The 17215-nt window shown below is 38.5% G+C and overlaps 2 protein-coding genes across 2 annotated transcripts in view; one reads left to right on the forward strand and one right to left on the reverse strand.

Moving 5' to 3' along the window:
- The window catches only part of tbcd (tubulin folding cofactor D), a 29136-nt gene extending 25617 nt beyond the window's left edge, over positions 1-3519 (reverse strand). Inside the window, exons 1-4 of the mRNA XM_056752723.1 lie at positions 3033-3519; positions 1321-1371; positions 1124-1221; positions 943-1044 (exon numbers count right to left, since the gene is read on the reverse strand). Coding sequence (XP_056608701.1) covers positions 943-1044; positions 1124-1221; positions 1321-1371; positions 3033-3192 — 411 coding nt within the window. The 5' untranslated portion in view covers positions 3193-3519. The remainder of the gene's footprint in view (positions 1-942; positions 1045-1123; positions 1222-1320; positions 1372-3032) is intronic.
- Positions 3520-7026: 3507 nt separating this feature from the next.
- LOC130426153 (mitogen-activated protein kinase kinase kinase nsy-1-like) lies at positions 7027-13415 on the forward strand. Its single transcript, XM_056752740.1, has 9 exons — positions 7027-7208; positions 7721-8014; positions 8177-8461; positions 8677-8943; positions 9052-9146; positions 11980-12030; positions 12117-12501; positions 12642-12809; positions 12990-13415. The coding sequence occupies exons 2-9, from the start codon at positions 7735-7737 to the stop codon at positions 13106-13108; spliced, it is 1650 nt and encodes a 549-aa protein (XP_056608718.1). The 5' UTR covers positions 7027-7208; positions 7721-7734; the 3' UTR covers positions 13109-13415.
- Positions 13416-17215: the final 3800 nt, after the last annotated feature.

A 17215-nucleotide genomic window follows, 5' to 3' on the forward strand; every position in this document is an offset into this window, starting at 1 on the left:
TTATTATTTAATTTAAAATAAGTTAAAATACTTTTATGCTCTAACTCAACTGCTTATGTGAATGCCCCACTCTCCATACAAATGGTAAAATGTGTAATCGGAGGATCACCATGAATCCAGCTGCTCATTAAACCTCTCAGAAGAACTCCTTGATCTTTATTAAGGGTCCATTTGGTAAGTTTTACTTTCAGGTGTTAATTAATAAATTAACTAACAAACATGTACTAACATGTGGTCAATCTGGGCAGTTTTAACACATGAATCCTAATGGTCGTGAAAATGGGTGAGCTCTATGGTGGGAGGGCAATAAATATACCTAATATTACCAATAAATGCTTTTAATCATTCAACTTTAATAAATATTATGAATAATAAAGTCAACAAATGATAAACTTATACCTATAAACAGGGCTTGATACTGTGGCGAGTGGTTTTCCAAAATGACTAAATGGTCTCGAACCCAGCGCCTGTCCGGAATGGGAGACGAGCGCTCTAAGGAGAAAGCTAAGCTACAGCATCTTTTGAAATCGGGGAGTATGGTTTACTTTCACAGATCTCTCTCACCAGTCTCTGTTACACTAGTCACCCATTATATTCACTGTCAACAGTTATGTTTTTTGGAAATGATTTTATATGACTAAATTTGACAATGGCATGCTGTGAGACCATGCATCAAAACATGCCCAGAATAAAAACGAAAATGTTCCTGTCCGTTGTTACAAAATAAATGTCTGTTCGATATGATATGTGAGGGGAAATGTAGAAAAGTTAGTTTGGCGAAAGGTGGATTCGAACTTGGTTGATATCGTCAAAATAAATATTACTTGTCACACATCTTACTCACTGCACCACTGAAGCTGTCGATTCAACATAATTATGTTGAACTGTAATTATGTCTCATTATACTGTGGTGTCCATGAGTGGTTAAGAATGCATGTCTACCTCAGTGTCTTTTGGGTCCTGTCTGCATAAGAGGTCCAGAACGGGCTGAACGTCTGACACCTCGTGGGGGAAAAGCTGCATGAACACCTTGTAGCCTCTGACCTACAAAACCACCAGCATTCAGTCACTGTATCACTTCAAAGAGAGTATGAGACACATAGAGAGCAGTGCGTTGTCTTGCCTTCGAGATGATGTAGAGAAATTTAAAACAGAGATGGACCAGAAGAGGTGGCGACTTCTCACTGCGTATCATCTCCAAGAGCATGTTCAGCATCCACTCTGCACAAAAATAAATGTAAGGCGTGCAAAGAGATCATCTATCCTCATCACATCCATAATAGTAGACATCGAGCTTCAGGGATTTCAAAATAATTTTACCTAAGTGACGGTCCAATAGATGTGGTTGTTCCTGGTAGCGGTCCATCGTTACTGAAAAAGTTTAGCATTAAGCAGACAATCTTAGAGTCTGCTTTAGACACTACTATGGAATTAACATATTGTTATTGAATATATATTGTGCATTAGAGAATGTGAAGCTGACGTCACGCCCTATGTTGCAGTGGCGCCACCATCTTTGGAGGACCATACTCCACTGCTATTATTGTTTTGATACGTACAGTTACTTGTTTCGTTTGATATATGGAGAAACTGAAGGTGAAAGATCCAGGGGCTTTTCCTGAATGACTTTGCGTCATGCTATTGCAGTTTTTAACACAGTAAGACCGACCTACCATAGTTCTATTTGTCAAGTTAAAGATTTCAATAATTTAAAAGAAAATAACATGGAAGGTAGTGTGGACGCTGCTTCATTTTGTTTTACTAGTCCATTTACTTTTACTCCAATTTAAGAGGCACAAGTTCATGATGCTCTGCTAAAATTGGATTGTAAAAAAACACAATGGGTACAGATAAAATAGAACCTTATTTACAGAACCTGTGCAGCATTGTTTGTAGAGCTCTCTTAAGCGTTTGACTCTGTGGATCATAAACTTTTGTTGCAGAGGCTAAAGTGTGTTGGTTTTAGTGAAATGGCTATAAATTGGTTTCATAACTATTTATCAGATAAATTTAAGCAACGATTTTATTTTCAATTTATATGAACAATTTAGGGCGCGGGATTACTTTGTCTAAAATTCATCTCTATGCCAATGACACTGTTATTTATACTGTAGCGCACTCATTAAACCGAGCCTTGGAGCTTTTGCAAGAATCTTTTCTATCATTACAATTGTCATTGATAAACTCTTAAAAATCTAAATATATGATTTGAAATTCCCTATGAAACAAGTAATAGATATTATACAAAGTTGTTTCCTTTCAGTTTTAGATTATGGGGATGTGCTATATATGCCTGCAAGTTTAACTTACTAAAAAAGATTGACTTTCTGTACCATGCTGCCCTACGATTTGTGACTGGTGCTTCTTTACGCACTCACCACTGTTCCTTGTATGAATTAGTGGGCTGGTCCTCGTTGACTCAACTGAGAAAACTACACATGTTGTTGTTCATTGCCAAGGAGCTCTTAGGAAAATTACCTAATTTTATCTGTAGTCTTCTATTTTATCACACTTGTGGTTATACGACTAGATCTTCAACTAAATTGCTTTTATAAAATCCCAAGAATATATACAGAGTTTGGTAAATCTGCCTTTTCTTTTAATGCACCTTTTTGTGGAATGAACTGCTCAGCATCCTATTGTTGGAACAACTACCTTCACTAAATGATTTTAAAAATATTTTATGGAACAAGTTAAGGGAAGCATTTAAATGTTTTTAATTAACTTTCTAAACTCTTGCCTGCACTAATTGTTTTACGTTTCTATAGTTGTTTAATAACTTTTTGTGATGCCATTTGGCCAGGACTCCTTGGAAGAAGAGATTAACATTTCAACATAACATTCAACTATCCTGGTGACAAAAACAATACAATTAAAATAAATAAATAGTTGTATTTTCTAATCAAAAAAGAAAAACAAAACACTCCATTGAACGCAGTAGCAGCGATCCTCCCAAGATGGCGCAACATTATTCAACACGCCGTGACGCAGCTTCACATTGTCTACTACAGCATGCACATGGTGACTCTTACCCACGAATTTCTCAAAGGTGTTCTCTCTGCGGACCAGGTCGTGATGGATGTCTGGTAGAGTGCTGATGACAGCTCGCACTTCCGCGCATTCACTGAACTCAGACAGCACACACGTCTGAGACATCACATCTGAATCTTCTATATTACAAACACCCTCCATAGATAAGTGCTGATTTGTAAACACGGGATCTAGAAATGTAATGTCGGCGATGTCATCCGAAATAAACGGACTAAACAAGAGTTAATGGGTTTGTTTTGTGCGTCGCAGAATGGAATGATACGACTGATTCAGGCTAGCGCACAGAATTAAGACACGTTTTTCTTTAAACTCCCTAATATAACCCTGTATTGTGCTAAACAAACACTATCATTTACCTTATGTCTTTTTATTAAAACAGGATATTTACAAAAGCTTATGCGAGAGTGCACTTATAGCTATGTAACGCATCCCGGTTGGTCTCCATTCAATTGTGCGACGCAGTTGACGACGGACGGCAAGCCGCGAGGATCAAATTAAAATGGAAACGCGTTCATATATTTGAGAGAGCGCAAAATAGAAAACAACTTTTTGGTACTACAATATAACTTTGTCACGTTTTGCTTTAAATGGAGAAAGGCTGCAATTATTATTATATGTAAAAAGTTCGTTAACAACATTTGAGATAAAAAAAAAACGATTTCTTACTTCTCTAACCACTTTGTGGATTTAAATGTACTAATGGGAAGTGTGCGCTACATATTTTTTTGTACCAACGTCACAGTTCTCTCCAGTCTGAAATTAACTGTGAGAGACAGTGTTGTGTTGTGTTGTGTACAATTCACTTCCTAAAAACTCTTCCAGTGGGCGGGGTTAGTGTGAATATTCATAGTTCGTTCCACGGTAGGCGTGGCCTTATCAACTACGAGCAATCAAATGAAATGGAGTCTTGTCTGTCTGTTTATTTCATTAAGGTAATACAGCCGAGTGATCACATGCCCCGTTAAGATGAACACCTGTTTATGTTATTCACTTAATAGGCTAAAATGCTTATCGTTTTGCATGTGCTTTTAAAGAAACGCACTCTCATGGCCATGTGGTAATGTTTTTGCTGTGTAGCTTACGTGGATGATACTAAACAACATGCAGAGCAAATCGAATCGAACACATTTTTTGTTGTTTTGTCGTTTATTTTCAAGCTGTAATCTGCGTCCTTACTTGCTGTGTTTTTTTGTTTGTTTGTTTTTTGCTTCATTGTTACTTTTACAACTTTTCATAACTTTTATTGACTAGAATAAAACTGAAATGACGTTATATTCATGTACAAATAAAAGTTTGTTTCATGCTCTGTGGTGTTATTTTGTCAAGAGCCTTGTATAAAATTCAAAAGAACATGAGCAGCTGTGAGGTGTTTTTACATGTATGTGTTCATATGTCTATATTAACCATTAAAATGCTTTGCTTCTATTACTTAAACACTAACACGGAGTTCACGTTTTAATCATGCATAAATACATGCAACAATGCATTACCCATTGTATGTGTTACCAGAATGCATAGACAATACAAAGATTACAAAGCGTTTTAAAATGTTCCAAAGTAAAAAAGGCAGCTTTACACGAAGAAGAAAAAACAGGAAAGAATTACAAACATGGACAAAATCCAGAACTTGTGCATCTGTCAGTCACAGGTAAAACCCGCATGGGTGTAATCTCTCTTCTAATTCACTGGTTTACATCAAACTGGAGCTGGGGATTATATATGGCTATCCCTAGGTAAATTGAAGGGCAGACAGAGAGTAACTATAGCTCCAGTTTATGAATTTTTACCTAAAAAATTAGTGTTATTTGAATTTGATCTTTTACATGTAAAGTCCAGGGACAGAATGCATTGTGTAAAGTCTGGATAAAAATATCTTTTAATCTAGATTTAGGTGATTACTTACTTTTCAAGTGGGGCGTAGAAATCCTATTGCAAAACTTAACAGGGCCTTGACATCCAGGACAAACAAACACATATTTTATAGGCATATGCTTAAAAGTTCATTTCTACCTACCCAAATTCTAAGATCCACTATCAGGGAAGGCAAGTAAATGCTGACTGATGGCATCTGTTGTTTTGACAATGCCACAGGGGGCACCGATTGGACTGCGATGAAATTCTGTGAAAACCTGGGGCCTGTACCATGAAGCCGGTTTAGATGGCTAGTCAGTTAAGTGAAGCGTTAGTTTGCACCAACCCTGGGATTTAGGAACCATGAAGTAGCTCAGCTTTCATCGCCATGGTAATTTACACCGAACCGCTAACCTGCTCCGGAGCAGGTTATGATCTAGGTTAGAGGTCTTACACTGAAACTGAACCGACCAGCTACGAGCAAATTTACATATAAATGACGCAACTAATATAAAATATTAATATAAACATATATAAATATATATTGCAAATATAAAATCAAATAATGTTAACTATATAGATACATTTTGATTTTAAAAATAACTGCTGGTTTTCCCTAATTATGATTTTTTTATTTTACATTCTTTTACTTTATTACACACAACATGTATTTCTTTGCATTGCATTTTTTACATTCATATCTTTGATACAGAACATAACCTTCTGCTAAACAGCTACAGTGAGACACAGACAAACCATACATTGATAGGTTACATCACATATTTTTTAACTGCTATTTGAATCAAATGACAGTTAGTTTTGTTTATAAGAATACAGTATCTTAACACAACAGAAGACTCATCCAAAAATGTCTACATAATACTATCTCTAAATATGCCACATTCACCCTTTATCCTTAAGTTCTTTTGAGTTTTTTAACCCGTCAATGGGTAATGTACATCTTTTATAACTTTTTCAATTACAAGCAAATTGGATTTTTTTCTTTTCAATTTTGGAATCCATCTACCAGACCTTTTGATTGATTGGCAGGGTTAGTTATCAGGCTGTTATTAATAACTATTTGATATTACTTAACTCAAAAACATAGCTCAGTTATGTTGCTTACCAAGGTATAATGTAGAAACTTATAAATATAAGTTTCCTTCAGGACTGATGGGCACGGAACAGATGGCCAAACCCAATAATAAATTACTGAGGATGTGTGCCAGCAGTTTCTTTCAAAAGCTGTTTTTAAACAAAAAATACATCAAGTTTTTATTTGTTTCATTTGTAATATCTTGTGTTTGTGGATCCAGAGAGAACATGGATTCTTGTAACGCCAACAATGTGTACTGCATTGTTGCAGCATTTATATATGCATGAATAAAATGTGATACTTGAAGGTAAATGCAGGCAAATGGGCACAACATTTAAATTGTCCTTTTTTTCGTCTTTTGGTCATGCTCCTCATAAATGGCCTTTTAGCTCCCAGGTAAACACACATAACTAAACAACACCTCCTTGCTCCTCATTGTTATTTTAAATTGCTGTAAGGCTTTTGACAAAAAAACAAGACAAAATAACACAAGAGAACATGACACATGCCTTTTATTTATACATGCAAGCAGCTAATAACATCTGATTTTTGTTGCAGTCAATTATGGAAGCATATTGGTTGCTATATCCAATAGAAAAGAATATGCAAAATGGCAATGCATTTCGAGCTGACCACGCCCCCTCCCCGGTACAGCGTCATTGCGTGAAGGCGGAGGCAGCATCGCTACTTGAATAAATTGAATATAGCAGTTGTTTACATAGTACTCCAACCAGATTTTACAAAACGAGACAGCCTCGATGACGTAGCACACTTCGAAGGAGACCTCTGGAGGACGCAGCCTTAAGAAATGACACACAGCCAGAGTCGGCAGAGTAATTTCCGGTCGTATAACACTGTATGGGAAAATGAGGATTTTGGCCGGCAAATATGTGTGTTTTTAGATACAAAAGAAGAACGTAATATTTAAGCAATATGAAAGATCCTCTTTTTATTGCTGAGTACATCATTATGCCAAAACAACTCTATTATGTTGTATGACCGGAAAGTCCGCGGACTCTGCCGTCGCACGCAGAAGCTCACCGGCGCAATAATGTGCAACTTGCCCATAGCGGCGCTGACGTCAACTTGACGTATCGTAGCAACAGCAGCAGATAAACGAGGGCAATGCGCGGTGAGCGCTGAAGCGATTATACACAATCGCGTTGTTTTACACAAGACACGAATCCGCAAGAAGTTCCTACTTCAACAGGTGACAACACACATATCTATGTGATGACATGATAAATGTGTTATATTATATTTTAGAGTATTTTAGTGTTATTGGTGGTGTAGCTACTGCATGCTTAGCTTTACTTAATGTAGAAGTTCAATTTCAGTTTTTCTTAATATATTGTTTTTGATCTAGAGTTCTGTGGCCTCTGGGCCATTATTCAAAAAAGATTTATAAAGATCAGCATCAAAACATAACAAACCAGCATATGCTGTTTTTTCAACAGGGGTACAAAACTGTAGTATTCACAACACTGTTTTGATTTGTTTTTACTAAGTCCTTTTGACTACTTTTAACATTTCACACATTTAACACTTTGTAAAATACTCTTAAGAGCAAAAATGTAATGGTCCTAAAATTAGGACCGACACCTCATTAGTTTTAGGTTTCTCCTAAATCTGCAAACTTGGAGCTAGATTTAGGACTAAGATGTTCTCTAAATCTGTACCCTGGACTGTTGTGATAAATCTGTTACTCTTGTCTTTTTTTAGAAGAACAAACCAAAATGAAGAAGAAATGCATTTCTTCTTTCTTCAGGAGAAAATGGTGGCCTGTAAATCGTGACAACATCACTGAAAATCAAGAAAACAAAGTGAACTTTTGTTCACCACAGCCCAGCCCAGATCCAACAGTTTTAACACCTGTTCCGGATCCAGCTGGTCTTGACACAAAACCTTCCAAAGACGAGCTGTCAGACGTATCAGCTCTGTCTCATGTGGAGCTGTCTGGGAGTGATGTTTTTTATTCAGCCCATGAATATTTAACACCTCCATCCCCTTCTTCAGGTAGGTCTGCATGTTTCTCTGTGGTTGTTTTAATAAATTGTATCGCTTTATATCTTGTTTATTTATATTCACTGGTTATAGGAATGATTTAATATGTAAACCGAGTATTTGACTTCTGGTCTGTGATGATAAATCTGCTACTGTTCTGCGTCTCCTTTTTAGAACAACAAACAAAAAAGAGGAAGAGCAAGAAGAAACTCATTGCTCCTTTCTATGGTTACCAAGACAACTCCGTAGACTCTCCTTCACCACAGCCTGACACGGTTCAAGTTGAACCCCAGCCAGGTCCGTCCAACATTAAGTCAAAAGTGTTAACACCTGGTCCTGACTCAAGACCACCTAAAGACAAGCTGTCAGACATATCAGCTCACTTAAGCTCAAGTAATTCTGGGAGCACTGTTTTCTATTCAGCCCGGGAATATTTAACACCTCCATCCTGTTCCACTGGTTAGTCTTTGTTTTTATATGTGTGTCAACTATTTTTGCAATGTCTTTTGTGTGGTTGTTTTAATCTACCTATTGCCCACATTTGCAAAATGCAAGGAGCTGATGTGTGTTGTATGACTGAAACGTTCTTACAATGAAAAAAATATGACATATAACTAACCATAAGCCCTATCGCTGATGATAAATATATTTCTCCTCTGTGTCTGTTTCTTTAGAACAACAAACACAAAACAAGAAGAAGACACGCATTGCTGCTTTCTTCAAGAGAACATGGCCCGACCCGGTTCTTGATCTATCCAGCTCTGAGTCAACAAATTTAACACCGGTCCTCAGGACATCTGGATTTGATTCAAATGCGTGTGACGTGCTGTTAGCGGTCTCAACTTCATGTTATCTGGAGCACACAACGCCTAACATGTTTTGTGACACGACTTCTTTGGGTTACATCCTTGAAGATTTAATGGATCCATTTAGTTTTTTAAGTAAGTTTAAGTGTTTATACGGATCATATCCACAAACTTGCATTCAATTCCACATTCTGCTATAACCGTTGAATTTAAATTCATGTTCTTTTTGTCATGTTGCTTTAGGTCGATTTGAATGCCGTTATGTAGTGGGACAGATGCTGGGCGCGGGAAGCTTTGGCACTGTATTTCAAGGGAAGCGCAAATCTGATGGCAATAAGGTAGAACTACTCATGCTTAAATGGGTCATATGACAGGGCTAAAACTAAATGTATTGTTTGTATTAGATGTAATGTAATGTGTATACACCAGGGGTCTTCAACTATTTTTCTTTGAGGGCTTTATTCAACTCAAAAGTATAAATAGGATGCAGGCCAGTTTTTCGCATATCATTATTTCTTGTTATTTTGTATTTCCGTTTATTATTGAAGTTTTTTCCTTTTATACTGTTTTTGTTGCTGTTACTTACAGGTCATATATTAAAGCATGCACACAACTATTGCATCCAGTATATACCTATTTATGATTGTAATACGTCTCAAAATATGGAAGGAAGGAGGCGGGAACCGGCAAACATTTAAACAAACATTTAATAAAGTAATAATAGCCGGCGGCCCCTCACGGCCGACCGCCGGCGAACATAACACAAATACAAATACAAATACAAACACGTTCGGGCCCGGTCCTCTCTCTTCGACGGTCCGGTCGCTCGTTCCTTTTATATGCTCCCTATCTCCTACGTGATTCGAGCCCGGTGTGCGCACAGCTGGCGCTAATTCACAATTACTCACCGGACTTGAACCACGGTCTCGCCCCGCCTACTCTACTACATACCCCCATCACCCCTCACAGGCCGGGGGGTACCCCCGCGACTGTGCAAGCTCCCTCCCCCTCCCTCGGGGGGGGTGGGGTGGGGGTATGCAGCGACGAGATGAGACAACGGAGACGGGAGCCCTCGGAGCGACCGGAAAGAGAGAGGGGAGAGAGGAAAAAAAAAAAGTCTGGTTCCCCGACATGCTGCCGCTCGTTCCTCAACCAGCCGAGAGGCTCTTCCTCGCGGTGCTACGCGGTGGTGCTGGACGTCCGGTGGACGGCCCGATCCTCCTCCGCCTCCTGGCGGTTGGCGATGGCTCCTCCGTGTGAGGGCATCGGCAGCGAGTCAGTCCGCCGTTTCCTGCTCCTCACCATCATGGCTGTTGGCAGCAGGATTCCGGCTCATGGCCAACGGCGCTGATTCCTCCGATCCCTCTTGGACGGCCGCCACCCCACCTCGGCCCAGGAGCACGGCAGCGAGCTCTCCATCCCAGCCGAATCCTCGCTCCAGAACCACCACCTCGGGCAGCCACTGGCGGACGCCCTTCGTCCGCGCTGCCCGAACTCCTCAGCACCGCGATGCCCCTCAGCATCGAGGGCTCTCCGACAGCATGTCTCTCCTTCCTCCTGGGTTTCGACACCAATGTAATATCGTCTCAAGATATGGAAGGAAGGAGGCGGGAACTGGCAAACATTTAAACAAACATTTAATAAAGTAATAATAGCCGGCGGCCCCTCAAGGCCGACCGCCGGCGAACATAACACAAATACAAATACAAACACGTTCGGGCCCGGTCCTCTCTCTTCGACGGTCCGGTCGCTGGTTCCTTTTATATGCTCCCAATCTCCTACGTGATTCGAGCCCGGTGTGCGCACAGCTGGCGCTAATTCACAATTACTCGAACCACGGTCTCGCCCCGCCTACTCTACTACAATGATATTTAATTAAAAGGGATATTGCCTTTTTAATTGTAGTTTGCTAAATGAAATTGCTGTTGATTTACTCATGACCAGTCCACCAGTAGGCCTACTTACAAGAAGTGGGTGGTATTGTTTTCTTGAATTAATGAAAGTCAAATAAAAAAAAGCCAAAAACGCTAATACATTCAGCACAAAAGTTATACCTTCATGTTGACTTATAGCTGTTTAAATCATAAATAATAAATTTAGTAATACAAAACAACAAACTTTTTTCCTTATCTGAGAGAACAGTTCACTAGGTGAAGGACTCTTCCTGTAGTTACTTTCAAGGGCACAAGACAAGTTTTGGAACGCAACCTATCGTGTGCGCAAACCGAGTGCCTGTGGCTGTGGATTACTGATTATAACATTGCAAATAACGTTAAGTTTCTTGGACAGACTGATCAAATCGCTTTATAAGACGTCAATCGAGCAGCGGGAACTACTTTTTTATTGAATATAGCAGCGTTTTGGACTTTCAAAGGAGTGGCGTCTCAGGATGTGGATATCTTAAATCGCGTATTCAAGGGCAAGTCAACTGGCGGCCCGCAGGCCAAATGCGCCCCACCAATCATCTTTACCTGGCCCTCCTTAACATTTCAAATAAGTGGTAAAAAACGCTGAATTTTCCACATACCGTGCATGTTTGTTTCTCCTCTTTGCCCCGCCTCTCTGAAAAGTTCTTTGCTCTGAAAAGTGAGGTGTGCTATGATTGGCCAGTTAACCAGTGTGTAGTGATTGGTCGAATACATGAAGCGTGTGACGGAAATGTAACGCCTCTCACCATATTTGGAATATCAGGTTCCAGAGCAATGTACTGACAGGTACGTCCACCTTACCTGCGTATACATTTGGACGGTCTTACTCCAATCATACCACCAACTGACGTATATTTGTGGGGGTGTGGTTACACGAGGTGTTTCATGGAGGTCTGGGTGAACATTCACTTTTAGGTAGAATACATCTTTTGTTTCCGCCACTTTTATTTTTGAAGTTTTACATGTCTAATACATTCATGGGCAACTTATAGCACACCAAAGACACAGAAAAACACGTATTCGCGCCATATGACCCCTTTAAGGAATTTTATTGTAAGAATGTCCACAATTTTGGTCAAAATTCATTTGAACCCATTTATAGATTCTAAATAGTATCTTGTAGCTTAATTTGTACATTATATGATGTACCAATTATCCATGATCAAGACAGACATGCTAATAAAATGCATAAATGTCAGGTGACATCATTAAAGCATTAATTTAACTTTTTTGTTTTTTGCAGGTTGCCATCAAATTTATACCTAAAAGAGTCAGGGATAGATACTTCTTAATTGTAAGTTGAAAAACTCAATGAATACAGTTGAATATTTTTGTGATGGAAATTAAACATCTGATCTGCTTTTAAACACTTTTCTCTAGCCCGGATACTCCAAGCCTCTGTTCGCAGAAGTAGCCCTAAATCTATTAATGCAAAAGCCTCCTGTTAGTCGCCACGTCGTACAGATGCTGGAGTGGTTTGAAGAGGACGACAGACACGTGATCATCATGGAATATAAAGAAAAGTGCAGGGACTTAATGAGCTACCTTTTGAGATACCCCCATCGCCTGAAAGAAAACGTGGCACGTGATTTGATGTACCAAGCAGTCCTAGCGACAAAACACTGTGCTGACCATGGTGTCGTCCACCGAGATATTAAATTAAATAACATCCTCATCAATAGAAATACGCACAAGCTCAAATTAATAGACTTTGGCTGTGGCGATCTTCTTCATGAACGTGGCTACCTCAGCTGGAATTATAGAGGTCAGTTGCCATTTTCTGTCACTTTTAGCCATGATATGTTGTTAATATTGTGAAGATCTTGTAAAGAATCTGTAAAGAAAAAAGGCTCACTGCAGACAACTAAGTAAACTGTTTTGAAAATCTCTTGCTTTCATGAACAGGAGGAATACGACCACCAGAAATCTACACACACTTCAAGTATGATGCGGTCCCAGCCACGGTCTGGTCTCTGGGTGTTCTGCTCTTTCGTATGGTCAACGGAATACATCCGTTTCATCCAGCGAAGATTATAAACGACAATCTGCCTTTCAGAAAGAGATTATCCACAGGTGAGAGAACAGCACTGACAAAACATGTTCATCCCAAAATTAAACGTGAAAGTTGACTGACATGATTACAAAATGCATTTAAATCTAGATGACAAATAACAAAGCGTAAAAAAACAAGAACCTCCATTATGAAAAGACCTTAAGTTCTTCGGTATTACTACTTGCTTTCTTGTCGTACAGAATGCCGTGATGTTATCATACAGTGCCTGAAACAAAATCCAGCCGACAGACCGAGTTTAGATCAGCTCTTACAGCACCCCTGGTTTAGTAAGGTCAGCGGTGCATACAGGTTAGTGTAATGTCTCTCCATATAGGAGTCGCAGACCAGACGAGAAGTGCAGTGCAGAGGTCATGTCAAGGACAACGCGCCGGTATCACACTCTGGATGCAATGTATCCTAAATAAAAGTCCTCTCCTGATACAAAATGAGCCTTGATCTAGATTCAAACTTTAGACCAATCATACAAATGGCATTAGGCAGTCCACATTAACAAAATACTGCATAGTTTAGTCTTTACTAAACTGTAGTAAACCGTTATATGTAACAGTCCGCTTATTTCAGCAGATCTCAATTCTTGTACGATAGGACCCAAAATCTTTAAATGTACAAACTCACATTAAACAAATAACCACAAGTAAGGTTCATAAAGGCAAAACAATCCTAAATATGGATTTACAACTTGGGAATCAGGATAGAGTCTTTTGTAGCCACTAAAAAGTTCAAACAAATAGTGCTAAAGGAAATTTGTTGTGTAAATGTGCATATGTCACAACGAAGAATGGATGGCTAAAAGTTACTTCAGCGCCTCTGTTACTTCCACATCTTCATTAGGGATTTTGGAGCCATCCATTATGATGCTGGTTCTTCACAACAAGGGTCTTGAAGTGCCATAAAGATGTATTGTTGGAGTTAGCTGCACTGAATCCTAAATTTTTTTTATTTATATTTACTGAGTAACAGAGAATACAAAAACCCTCTTTCTCTCAAGATAAAAATGGTAAATGAGCAGTCCAGCGTCCCTCTCCAGATCTACAACAGCACTGAAAACATAAAAACAAAACATATATTTGCACACAGTTTCAGATAAACTAAAAAGTAAGGTGTCTGTAAGCAAAAAACAGTTAGGCCCATACCAGACCAAACACAATTAATTACACATTTTCTCTCTGGACTCTCTAGATTGGGATTTAGGTTCTTCCCAAACCGTACCTTAAATTCATAAAGCATCTTCAACAGAACAAATTTAACAACTTGATTCAGGGCACATGCACACTATTCAGTGCTCTACACTGCGACTAAAATGCTTTAAGTTTGTGGCGTTTTACCGGCAATCGTGAAGGAGAATGAGATGCTTTGTTAACCGGGTGGAGACGCAGAATATATGTCTGTGCTGCCAGAGTCTTCTTTCTACTGCTTATATTAGAGAAGCAGCACCTGAGCACAAACTGATGTCCGCCAGGTGGGACAAGAATATTTTCGACTCGTTTTTATTAGTTGACGAAAATGTCAGTATATTTTTATTTATGCTTTCATTATCATGCATTTATTTGTATTAAGTTATTGTCTCGTTTTCGTCAGTGAAAACATGTTGTTAACGAATACTTTTCGTCAACAAAATTAACACTGGGCAGAAATTTTTATTTTTTTAAGCATCTATACAGACTACCTTCATGCTTTCAATGCAGAACTTGGCACAGCCATACAGACCTTCTTCTCAAATCTTATTAACAGTAACTTAAACAACACTCGCACACTTTTTGCTACTGTTGAGATACTAACAAACCCCCTAAGTCAGATTCCCAGTGAAATGCTCTCCGACATCAAATGCGATGAGTTTGCTTCCTTCTTTTCTGAAAAGATCAATAATATCAGAAAGGGGATTACACCGAGGTCAGACAGATTCGACCGCAATCTTGTGACGCTTCTGTGACGATAATTTGTTCAAGTAAACCATACTTTTGTCTCAAAGACCTTTTCAGTGTATGTTTGGCATGTTTCTTATTTTATTCATTATAAAACACAGCTATGAACACTGTTCCCAATGATTCTGTTTTGGGGTGTTCACAGTTGATCAGGAATTATTGTTCCTGATGTTTTTATTTAATGAACGTTGCTTTGATGCATATTTTTGGCTTTAATATTTGTATTGTGCAGTGTAAAAGCACTTCATAAAAGCAATAAGGTACTTATTATAGGTTTTATCCGTCTCATGCCTAACATCGCCCATTACAATGTAGAATCATGGGAGAGCAAAGTGTTACAGTGTACAGAGCTTTCAGTCGGAAGAGCTTTTAAAAATGCACATTTTATATGTCAGCCATGATTGTTCTCACTTTAAAAAGCTCTTCAGGACGCAATATATCCTTTTAGGAATGCACCACAGCATACCATCCTAGTGTAACGGTAATACAGTTTACAAAGCTATAGTAGTGCTCTTCTCAAATGATGTTGATGGTGAGGTGAAAAATGGTCAGACATTTAATATGTAAATTTGTTTATCATGTAATAAAATATTTTGTAAAGATAATGTCTGGCATTAACAAAGAAGCGAAGTTTATAATGTGCAATAGCGTTGGTCATGATGCATCATGCTGAGACAGCGAGAAATAAACTGGAGCTCCCAGATGATTGCATATACCTATGTATAAATGTAAAGGATAACGCAATGTAAGTCGCTTTGGATAAAGGTGTCTGCCAAATGCGTAAATGTTAAATGTAAATTTCCATAGAAAATTACCCAAATAAAGAAAAGAACAAGTTTTTGTCTTTTTCAAGAATAGGAAAAGGGTTTTATACACAAGAGTAAAGAATAAACATCCTACAGGACTTCTACAGGAACGTACCCTGTTCTGTGGATTTTTTATTCCATCCAACAGGATTCCTGCACGTGGAACTATGATCCTTCAGGATTCCTGTATGGTATTTTTGTATTTAAGTATGTAACTTTACACTACTTCCCCTCGTGTCCAAATAGCTAGACCTCACACAACACAGATAATTACATGTTGTTATATGACACATAAAGGATGCATAAAAATCTAACGATGAAAGAGAATGTGTACAAGTGTAAATGAGTAATGTTACATTTTTAAAAAGCCTTGGTCCTTGATTCCTGCAGAAAGATGGACTTAGTATGGCAAGTGTCGCATTTATTTCCATTGTGTTATATTTTCCTATAATATTCAATTCAATATAAATCTATTAACAGTAAGCCTAAGTAAAGAACTGTTTGAAACTCATTTTGTTTAAATAAATAGTTTCAGCAATGCTTACTGAAATTTGAATAAAAAGGTTTTTAGAGAGAGAGCCTTGTGCTTTTCAGAAGACAGACTCCAGGCTCCGTAGCAGCTCCTGGCTAATGATTTATTCTGTGTCGTAGGTATTGTAGGATAAATACATGTAACTGCATGAAGACTACAGTAAGTTTAAGATTCAAATGACTGGCAGAAACCTTTTAGCAGAGGTCTAGTGTCTTTGCGTAATTCAGCCTGAAGGTGGTGCGTGAATGTTGATTAAAGTCACATGAATGCCATTTTAAAAATAAACAAAGTTCTCAAAACAAGTAACTGGCTGCATAGGAACTGGGTTACTAAAACAAACAAAAACGAATCAGTAATAAGAATTTAAAATAATATTGATTATACTGTATTATACTTTCTAGAATCTTTTGTATAGCCTTTTTTATTAATTTGCAAGATTTTCAAAGTTTAAACTTAACAATTTATACTCACTAATGTGATGCCGATTTATTAATATTATAATTCTTTGGGCAGTTTCTGCCATAATTATTACCCCCCCCCCCTTCTGAAACGATTTCTATTAAAGATAGAAGATTGTTCTTTTCATGAGACAAAACTTCAGACAAAGAGATGTCACCAGTTTCATTTATCTCTGACCATGCGAACCTGAGATTTAGGGGCGTATTATTTCAGCGGGTGCTGCCAAATTGTCTCCCCGCTCTAGAATGCTTTCTTTTAAAGATTTAGGTTTGAGCTGTTCAGGACACAGACTTCAAATTTTCAACAGTTGCTGTCAGAATTGTACCCCCATTTCTAAAGCACTTTCTATTAAAGATAGAGGCTTGTGCTGTCAGGAGACAGGCTTTAGACTAAAAGATGTCACGAGCTTCAGGTTTATTTATCTCTGACCCTACCAACCTGAGATTTGGGGGGGGTAGGATTTCGGCAGTTGTTGCCAAAATCATACCCACATCTCTAAACGCTTTGATTGAGGCTATTTTACAAATGTTTTGGGTGGGGGACCAACTTCACGCAGGTATCCAACCCGAGTTTGCGACCTTTTACCCATAATTAAACCTGCAGGGTAGCTGTGTAGCGTGAGCTACCATAGTGACAAACATCCTAATCTTTTTGATTAAGCAATCTACTATTTTGAGTTTGTTAAC

Source organism: Triplophysa dalaica, chromosome 7 (assembly GCF_015846415.1).
Source record: "Triplophysa dalaica isolate WHDGS20190420 chromosome 7, ASM1584641v1, whole genome shotgun sequence".
NCBI lineage: Eukaryota > Metazoa > Chordata > Actinopteri > Cypriniformes > Nemacheilidae > Triplophysa > Triplophysa dalaica.

Bases quoted from the DNA above. Each gene is read 5' to 3' on its own strand.
- LOC130426153 (XM_056752740.1), top strand. From the start codon at position 7,735: ATGAAGAAGAAATGCATTTCTTCTTTCTTCAGGAGAAAATGGTGGCCT. The intron at 8,015-8,176 runs GTAGGTCTGCAT...TCTCCTTTTTAG, and splicing joins ACCTCCATCCCCTTCTTCAG to AACAACAAACAAAAAAGAGG. The intron at 8,944-9,051 runs GTAAGTTTAAGT...ATGTTGCTTTAG, and splicing joins GGATCCATTTAGTTTTTTAA to GTCGATTTGAATGCCGTTAT.